Here is a 10,595-nt window from a genome sequence, read left to right on the forward strand (position 1 = left end):
TTTATTTTTCTATAATATTTCTTTATATATTATAAAAACAATATTATTTTTGTTTTTTTTATTTAATAAAAAATAAATTTAATGTTATTAATATTAAAAAAGTTACTAATAAAATGTAATTATTATATAATAAAGTTGTAAGTAATGATAAAAAATTAGTCAAAATAATAATGATATGCTAATGATAATAATGATATGATAATAATGACCTAAATAATAAACTAAAAAATCTATGACAATTGTGTAGATCGTTTTTTTTTATTTTTTATTATTTTATAATAAAGGAAGTAGAGAATACAGCGTTATACTCCAGTTAAGTGTCAACGTGGAAGTGCCAAGTCTTTTACCCTCAAAACCCTTTATGCTTTATTATTATGATAACATAGTACAAATTATTACAGTGCGGTTGTTTCGTGTTACCATCTAGAGTACCACTTCCCACGGTAATAAAATAAAATACAATCAACTTATTATTTTATTTCCTCAGTTTTATTTTAATAATATATCAAGTTATTAAACCAACACGGATCCAAGTCAGACTTCTCTTCCCGAAAATTCAATGATTCTTTTTGTATCAAAATGTTGACTTTTCTGTCGTCCAAAAAAATTGACCGGTTGGACCGGCATCGGATATCAAAGCTAGCCTCACCGGTCCTCTAGCACCTTCTTCGACGGTGGAAGTTCCCTTAAAATAAGTCATGTCCGTCGCAACAAAACCAGGACTCACCGCATTTGCAGAAATCGATGGAAATTCCTTCGCCAAGATCCTCGTGTACGCATTCAGAGCCGCTTTTGACACGATATACCCAGAAACATTACTTGACCATCCTTTCTTCACCATCGATTCCTCATCTTGAACATCCTTCAAATACTCACTCACAACTTCATCCACCACCTCCTCCGTCAATCCATCCACATCACTCAGAATCTTCCTTGCATTTTCGTCTTGTACGTTCTGTTACAAATTTAAGAAGCACAACTATAATTATAGAAGTTTAATTTATAAACTGTCAAATTAAGGAAAATAAGGAGAATTAAGGAGGAAGTTAGCTTTATTACTTGTAGTTGCCCCAATTTGGATGAGACGTTGACTATTTTTGGAGATGTAGATTTAAGAAGAAGTGGTAGCAAGGCTTGTGTGACATGTTTAGCTCCATAGTAATTGGTTTCCAAGCACTTTTGAGCTCCTTCAAATGTTTGTGTTACAGCTTTCTTCGACTGCTTAGTCTTTCCAACAAGCACCTATATGGCATTGAAGGAAGTATCATTTCATAGTAAAACTTTCATTTACATGTTTTTTGGGGGGGATTTCATATACTTCAAAGCTTACCTCACTTGGAAGGTCTATACTCCAAAAGGACTCCTCGTCGACGATAGTGCTAGAGATTCCAGCATTGTTCACCTGTTCCATTAATCTTCAAGTTATAAAACATACTTTTATGCTGGATTTAATTGACTAATACTAAAAAATTGTTGCTGTATGCTTCAAATTAAGGGCTAATTCTGCGGCAAAAGTTGTATGGAAATGGAAACCACCAAAACGTAAAAGTTAGAATCTACAATCCAGAAGAATAAACCGTTACCAATATATCGAGTTTTCCGAACCGAGCATCAATGAAATTCGCTAACGAAGCAATACTGGATGGATCTGTTACATCGAGCTGATGAAAAACGACATCCTGTAAACCGGAGGAGTGCAATTTGGCGACGGCGTCGACGCCCCTCTGCTCGTCTCTTGCAGTTAACACCACCACAACTTCATTAGCCATTTGTCTGCATATTTCTAAGCCAACGCCTTTGTTTCCACCGGTAATAACAGCAATCCTAAGCCGTTGAAGAACAGAAAGATTAAGGACATTTAAAATCAAAAATTTCAGATCTGACGTTTCAGAGATTTGAAGTATGAATACCTTTTTGACGCCATTTTCTTCAACTCAACCTTTTTTTTTTTTTTCCAGTCGAATATTGTTTGAGGATAGTAAAAGGAATGAGTAAGCTTCGTTAAATTTATACTTTTTGTCCTTCAACTTTGCAATATATGGACGTGGACCTTCAAGTCTTTTAGGCTGGCATTTGAAGGTCATTTCAAGGGTATTATAAGAATCACTCAACGAATGTCATTTAGACAACAACCCAACCAAATGTCATTTAGACAACAACCCGGATCTTCTTCTAATTCGAAATCGAAACACATATCTTCTTTCTAAATCAAAATCCAAACCCCGTTCTAAATCAAAACTGAAACTCAAATCTTCTTCTAAATTAAAATCGAAACCAATATCTTCTTTTAATCGAAATCGAAACCCAAAATTAAAGCACAAGAAAACAGAGATCGAAACTTGGTTTCCTGAACCTTTTCAACCTATGTAACTTTATCTAGTTTTTAGAGTAAGTTACATGAATGGTCTATGTGGTTCAGGGGTAATTTGTGTTTTTGGTCCCTAATTGTTTTTTAACTCGGAAGGTCTCCCAATTACGTTTTTGTTGCGTGTTTTGTCCCTGTTTGAACTAAAAATACTATTATATGCCCTTATTAATTTCTTTTATAAAATTTTAGGGTAAATTATACGAATCGCCCATCATGTAGGTGCCAAAAAGCATGTTCTATCCCTATTTTCAAAAATTAAGTCAGATTGTCTCCCATTTGTTTAAAACTTGCACATGTCATCCCATCGTTAGTGTTAATTTGCACGTTTCATCCTTTTGTGAGACATGAAACTATTCTGCACTTTTTATTCTTTCTGATTTATTTTATTTTTCTTACAATTCTACAATATACAAAATACAATAAAAAATCTCACCCCACACACCTTATCCTAACTTACTCCCTTCTAAACCCTCATCACCATTGTTGGACCATCACTACCACCAGGCGACTACCTTTTTTATCTCAGAAACACCATCGACTAACCCTTTTTCCCTCGTTCTTCTAAAAAACATATACCAAAACCAAAAATATATACACCGCTAATAATGAGCTAGTGATTATATGGCTCATGTGGGTGGGACCTGGTAGTTATTTGATTGAGATTCTTAGGTCTCAAATCATTAGTCTTATTAAAGCAGTTGGCTGTTAGGACATTTTAGAGAGTCGGGAGGCTTAATGCCAATTGATTTAGATCACGTGGATGGTAAAATTTTGTTTTGTTGGAAGTCTTAGGTGTGGATCGGAAGCCGGTTGCTGAATGTTTGCATTTGCAGAACCCTATTTGCTTGTGGGTTGTTTATTAGAAGTGTGGTTATCAGTGCTGGGTATTGGTTACGAAACTTCAGATTACAAAGTTCGTTGTAAATGTATTGAATGATTTGTCAGGTGGATGTACACCTGAGTTGACATGGGAGTTTAGATGCTACGCGGGATTCTTGGATTGACCCTTATTACGCTTTTGGGAGCAGTGAGTTAATGATGGCTTGTCAAGAAAACAAGTATGTATTTAAGGATTTTTGGGCATGATTTTCTATATAAGAGACTAGTTATGTAATCAGGGTTGTATGTTTCAGATATTCATTTCTTCGTGAATGGCAGTGTTCCTAGTGGAAGGGATTAGGGAATATGTATATTAAAATTGTGATCCTTAGGCCATCCACAATGGGAGTTGGATGAGAGTTTAATGGAATAAATATGAATATAATAAAGAGGAAAGAGAGTGTGGAGTTGAATGGGGATGCAATGGTTCAATGGATTTGTAATGGAAATTTATGATTTTTTTAAGAATTTAAATGAATGTACACATTCTCTTTCCTACTTGATATTTCATACAACTCTCCATGGGTTTAATCCATTGGAGATGGCCTTAATTTTAGTGGGTAGTTTCGATGACTTTAGATAGATGAACTCTCGATTTTGGAAGTTTTGCTAGAAGTTGGGTTATGTTGTTGGACATGGAGTTTATATGGCTATGAGTCATAGAGCTAATAAGATCATCAAAGATTGAATTTTGGGGACGAAATCCAGATAAGTGGGGGGTGGGGAAGGAGAATTCTAATAACCATTTTTCCGATTCCTAATTTATATTTTTTTTATGTTTAATAATAATAATAATAATAATAATAATAATGTTATAATTAAATAAATCATTTTATTTTCAATAAATTGGTTATATAAGTTTGGGGGGGGGGGGGGGGGGGGGTGTGCAGTTTTCGAAAATTCAGTTATGTAAAGTATGTTAGGTTTGGAGTAGAACTTGATCAACATACCAAATTCAGGGGGTAAATCTGCCAAAATCAGAAAGTCAGCTGCTTCTTTCCCGTGTGTGTGTGTATATATATATAATATATATATATATATATATATATATATATATATATATATATATATATATATATAGACTAGGAAACTTATACGGGCCGTGATAATCACGGCCCTAAAGAACTCATCGGTAAGCTAGTTTTACATAGATTTTAAATGATAAATCTAATGTGAAAGGCTATAAGAAATCCCAAATTTAATGTGTGGTAAATATTGTCAAGAATTTGTTGGGATCATTGCTAAAGAGATTTAGAAATCTAAGAAAAATGTCTCATGTGTCACAAATAGTGTCATAAATAGCAAGAAAGACTCATTTTTATACAACGGAACATGATCATGTTTTTTATATGAAGCAAAGTTTCTTTTGCCTTCTAGAAGCAACCATGTGGTCAGATACATGACTCCTGCAAAAAAGATTAAAAATAGTTAATGAAATTGGCAAAAATTAAGCGTAGTCCAAAAACTTAAAAAGACTATAATGAATAAATGCTATCAACTTAAAATGGTCATAGTAATTATCGACGTCAATTGTTTTTGGTTCACAAGATTCCTTTGTTCTATCACCAAAGGGTATGTTGTACAATCAGTTTATGTAAAATATTTTCTATTGGTCATAAAAGTTGCAAGCTTTAAGAAAAAGGAATAACTATTGAACATCAAAGTTACAAGCTTTTAAGAAAAGCGGATAACTATTAAGCTCTAATCTTAAAGCTTTGTTATTACTTAAGAGGGTTAAATTTACATCAACGCAAAAAAACATTTCAACATTTTCCAATTTATGCAACAAAGTTTTCTTTATACAAACGTTTGACAAGCCTCTGTTTGATAAAAGAAAAATGTAGGTAAATGAGATCAATAGTCAGTGTTATCCCCATTAAAAAGAATGGTAATTGCAATACTGGTCAAAGAAATGAAAGTATTGTGCTATAATAAACATATCATGCAAGCTATATCTGCTGTTTGGTGAATGAAAATCATATGCAAAAGATGGCTCCCTTTGGATATAATCAAACCGTTCCATAAAGATGCTTTGCAATAAAGACACAAGAAAATAAAATAAATGAGAGAGTATCTTCTTGATTTCAATGATTAGCCTAATATAAATTCATATAGACTACAATATTACATGTTTAATCAATTAGAAAACAAGAAAGGTAGAAAATAACAAAGTGACATAAGAGTGACCAGGCAAGTCAACCTTAGCATTGAATCCATTTGTGACATGGTTAATCTCAATCCAAGTGAATATCCAAATCACTCTACAAAAAAAAATCCATAAAATACAATTTTTAAACCAAAATAAACATCGCCAACAGTCAACAGCCATGAAAATGAAAACCATAAATAATATACTGCTACTTATCATAACCCGTATCATACATTGTAGATAGAAGAGATGAAGTAACAGTGAGCATCAGACTAAAAATATTTAAAAAAGAAAAGCTCATAACAGGAATAAATGAATCTAGTATTTAAGCCCTTTACCTAGATTGATTGCAGATTAACATTCAAATAAGCAACAAATAATATAGTTGTAATTTACCTTTTTAATTGTTACATTCATGTTATAATTAGCAAATTATAGGGTTGGCTTCTATGAAAGTTGCAGGGATATGTATAGCGCCTCTCCATACATACATACATGAGTTGTCTCAAAGATTCATGGTTTTTATAGAACATTGAATTATTATCTGAAAGTTGTTGAGCCTCCTTGTAACCCTGTAAATATTCAGACCTCAAATAGGGTCAGTTCTAATAAAGGTATTTACAACTGTGGATACCTTTTTCACTTATTTTCGTTTCTGTCCATAGAGAAAACACTCTTCATCTCAACAAGTTCATGTTATAAAATACATTTAACACAGATAGTGAAGGTTTTAACACATAACTCATAATCATATTAGATAAACTTTTCATCATTCTCCTGAATGCAACAAAATCTACTTTTGTAACACTTACATAAGGTGGTTATGATGGATTCCTAGCTAACTTGGTAAAATTTTCAACAAACCATTAACTAAAGTCCTTCATTACATATATTTTAGTTTTGTTTTTCTCTATGTTGTTCAACTGTATCTCCAATACCCCCTTTCACCCTAATGTGTTGATCTCAATGGAACATTTTTAGTTAAAAAGTAAGCGAACGTATTGACAAGTCATACCATCTTTACGAGCAAGGCACACACATGAAGACGGAAACCTTGCTCCGATAATCAAATATTCCGAAACTCAGTGAAGCAAATGATCAAACATCTGGTGTGCAATGAAAATCCAACACCATAAAAAATAAAAACAAATAAAAAACTAAAAATTAAAAGAAGCTTGAATACAAAATTGTGTATACCTGTAAAATACAATAACCAAACCTTAAAAATCTATGAAAAAAATCCCATAATTTATCAAGCTGCTCTCACCTGTGGTCACAAGAAACCAAAATCACATAAAAGACTACACACACAAAAAAAAAATAAAAAAATAAAAAACAGAAATTTCACTGACAGAAAGCGTCGTCAACAATAAAAAAAGGAAGTAAGCACTTGGGGATGATGATGAATAGTTAGTGATGTTGGATGTATTTTCAACATATGAATTACCTTGAGAGCCAGCATTAGCATGAAAAACAGGAATCACTCTGATAACCTGTTGCAATGACATTCCGACATCATTAGGCTAGTCAAAATAATAAATCGCATCAATGAATTTCAAATATCCGTTTTTAGTTTTCAAAAGTAAAACTTAATTGTTTTGGTAGAAAAAGAAATTTGGGGATGTACAGGAGAAGGGGAGAACCTGAATCAATGAATCTGACATGAGGCTTCTTCTTCTTCTTCTTCTTCTTCTCAACCATCAATGACCAGGAGAAAATGATGAGGGTGAACGACACCTTCAATTTATAACATATGATTAATTTGTCTACAAATTGTTCATCCATAGAAGCTATTTTAGACACCGTATTCATGTTAGCGCTACATTGGAGCAAAAAGGGAAGATAAGAAGAACAAGTCGATGATGGAATAAAGCTCGGACCCTAAATTTAAAACCCAATGTAACCTAGAACAAAACAACCTGTAATAGCGGTGTATTATATTGATTGGTCTTAATTTTAAATGATTGTTTTTGCTACAAATCAACAACAACAAAAAGTAGAACCTATTAACTGGACAAAAAGTGGGTGAAACATGGATGTCCACCGGCTACGTCAACTGCCCAAGGGGACAAATTTCCCATCTTGAAAAACCAATTTCGGTCAGGTTATGTGGCGATGCTTTAAATCAATGCTTATACAGAGATTCTAGAGAGAGAAAAATACGAAGAGAAGAGAGAATCAATTATTTGAAAATGAGAAAAAGGAAAAGACAATAGAGGATCAATTATATGAAAGCTTTAAATTTCAGTCACTGTAGAATACAGAGAATAACGTGAGAAAGAGATGCCGAAGAAGGTGACTCAGCCGCCAATCATAACAACCGGCAAGGCTAGAAGCAAGAGATGGCAAGGCTACAAGCAAAACCGACATTGAAGTCTCTTGCCGCGTGAGGTCAGGATGACGGTGGGGGTGAAGCAGGCGGCCACCAAGCTTATCGGTAAATGACGTCAAGGAAACTTACCACCGTATAAGTTCAAACTGGTCGCCATAGCCTTCTTATTGGGGGAGGGAAGAAGCTTGTCGACGTGGACATAAGCAAAAATCTTCAACATATATATATATATATATAATATCGATCAATGATAATAATGGAAATTTCATCACATCATTTAACGTATCAGGATCAAAACCACAATAAATCCCATGCCTAAGGACTGATTTGTAACAAAAATAAAAGTTCGACTGAACCTGCATTTACTTGTAAACGACAGGACCAGTTATGTAATTTAGTATATTTTTTTAAACTAAAACGTTGATTTTTCCGTCGTCCAAAAATATTGACCGGTTGGACCGGCATCGGAGATCAAAGCCAGTCTGACAGGCCCTGTAGCTCCTTCTTCAACAGTGGAAGTTCCTTTAAAACAGCTCATGTCCGTCGAAACAAAACCAGGGCTTACCGCATTTGCAGAAATCGATGGAAATTCCTTCGCCAAGATCCTCGTGTACGCATTCAGAGCCGCTTTTGACACGATATACCCAGAAACATTACTTGACCACCCTTTTTTTTCCAGCAATTCATCATCTTTTGCATCCTTTAAATACTCACTCACAACCTCATCCACCATCTCCTCCCTCAGTCCATCAAGATCACTCAAAATCTTCCTTGCACTTTCGCCATGAACGTTCTGTAAGAAACATAACCATAAAAGTGTAAACGTCAAATTCACCAGTAGCCCATGTAGAAATTACCGATGAGGAAAAATTAGCTTACTTGTAGTTGCCCCAATTTGGATGAGACGTTGACTATTTTCGGAGATGTAGATTTAAGAAGAAGTGGTAGCAAGGCTTGTATGACATGTTTAGCTCCATAGTAATTGGTTTCCAAGCACTTTTGGGCTCCTTCAAATGTTTGTGTTGCAAATTTCTTGGACTGATTAGTATTTTCATCAATTACCTCCTTCTTTGAAAGGTTTAAACTCCAAATGGACTCCTCGTCAAAGATTGTACCAGAGACTCCAGCATTGTTCACCTGTTCCAGTAATCTACAAGTTGTAAAACAAAATTTACGCGGGATTTGATTGAATAATGAGACTATTACTGGAAATTTATAGATCGATCCCTTAAATTAAGGGGTAACTATAAACCTGTCTACGATCAAGAGAGATATTGAAAGTGAGAACCAAACCAGCAAATTTGTAGATATATTCATAAAATTAAGGGGTAATTCTGCAGCATAAGTTGTTGTATGAAACCACAAAAAGGGTAATTTAGAATCTACGATCTGGAACTAATCAGAGAACAAACAACGGGGCTTCACAATCGTTACCAATATATCGAGTTTTCCAAACCGAGCATCAATGAAATTAGCCAAGGAAGCAATACTGGCCGGATCTGTGACATCGAGCTGATGAAAGACGACGTCCGGTAAACCGGAGGAGTGCAATTTTGCAACGGCGTCAACGCCCCTCTTCTCGTCTCTTGCAGTCAACACCACCACAACTTCGTTAGCCAATTGCCGGCATATTTCTAAACCAATGCCTTTGTTTCCACCGGTAACAACAGCAATCCTAAAAATAGTTCGACGATCATTAAGAGATTAAAGAAATTTAAAAGCAAAATGACCAGATTTGAAGTTTCTTAGGGTCGTACTTAGAGAAATATACATACCTTTTTGACGCCATTTTCTTAAATTCAATCTTCAGGTTAAACTGTTGAATGTTTATTTGGGAGGTTATTTACGACTATGAGTAAATTTCAATTAACTACAAATTAGTCCTTGAAATTTACAAATACATAGACATACCAATGTTTTCAAAAAAATCTTTCATTCTACAAGCATATATTAAAGAGCCAAGTCTCTCTCTCTCTCTCTCTCTCTCTCTCTCTCTCTCTCTCTCTCTCTCTCTCTCTCTCTCTCTCTCTCTCTCTCTCTCTCTCTCTCTCTCCACCAATCATTTTGTCAATGACATAAACGTCAAACTCATTTACTTGGTCGAAATGCAAACCGTACGTGCATAAAATATAATACGAACTCGATGAAATAATCATATGCAACGAACATCTATGGACCTTCATTTCAATGAGTTTTCTTTTTCTTTTTCATTTACTTTGGTTTTTTTCGTTTTTTTATTATTTTTTTATTTTTCGTTAAGAAAATTCAAAACTTTTTTTTCTTAAACAGATATATGCTTGGTTTTAATGTTTATATATATTTTTTTGTTTTCTTATATATATATATATATATATATATATATATATATATATATATATATATATATATATATATATATATATATATATTCATTTTGTTAATATCTTTACTACATACTTGAAGATAGTAGGGATTTATATTTTTATATTTTATTTTATTTTATTCATTTTTTGATTTCTTAAACTAAATATCGGTTTGAGTTTTTAATGTTTAATAATTATAAAATTTTAAATAAGAAGAATCCTAAGGATCATAATATTTTTCATTTATACTTTTTTTAGAATTGTATTACTTTTGGATCATAGTATTTTGAATCAAAAAGATATTATGCATCATACATTTTTGGATCATATTAATTTGGTTCATAATATATTGAATTAAATAAAGTTTTTATCCAATACAACATTTGAATCATTATAATTTTTGAATCATAAGAAAATATAATAAATAAGGATAATTAAATATTTGAATCAAAATATTTTTAGATTATAACAAGTTAAAGATCATAAACATATTGAATCATAATATTTATGAATTATAAATATTTT

At 33.1% G+C, this 10,595-nt stretch overlaps 2 protein-coding genes across 2 annotated transcripts; both read right to left on the reverse strand.

Annotated features, from left to right (window-relative positions):
• Positions 1-341: 341 nt before the first annotated feature.
• Positions 342-2,025, reverse strand: LOC145034321 (short-chain dehydrogenase/reductase 1-like). The gene is made up of 5 exons (XM_078982711.1): positions 1,911-2,025; positions 1,584-1,824; positions 1,331-1,402; positions 1,060-1,242; positions 342-955 (listed from the first exon to the last, which is right to left on the reverse strand). The coding sequence occupies exons 1-5, from the start codon at positions 1,922-1,924 to the stop codon at positions 575-577; spliced, it is 891 nt and encodes a 296-aa protein (XP_078838837.1). The 5' UTR covers positions 1,925-2,025; the 3' UTR covers positions 342-574.
• A 5,911-nt stretch (positions 2,026-7,936) lies between these two features.
• Positions 7,937-9,630, reverse strand: LOC145034323 (short-chain dehydrogenase/reductase 1-like). The gene is made up of 4 exons (XM_078982713.1): positions 9,504-9,630; positions 9,163-9,403; positions 8,608-8,865; positions 7,937-8,521 (listed from the first exon to the last, which is right to left on the reverse strand). The coding sequence occupies exons 1-4, from the start codon at positions 9,515-9,517 to the stop codon at positions 8,141-8,143; spliced, it is 894 nt and encodes a 297-aa protein (XP_078838839.1). The 5' UTR covers positions 9,518-9,630; the 3' UTR covers positions 7,937-8,140.
• Positions 9,631-10,595: the final 965 nt, after the last annotated feature.

This window comes from Lactuca saligna, chromosome 3, assembly GCF_052625555.1.
Source record: "Lactuca saligna cultivar CGN05327 chromosome 3, ASM5262555v1, whole genome shotgun sequence".
Classification (NCBI taxonomy): Eukaryota; Viridiplantae; Streptophyta; class Magnoliopsida; order Asterales; family Asteraceae; genus Lactuca; species Lactuca saligna.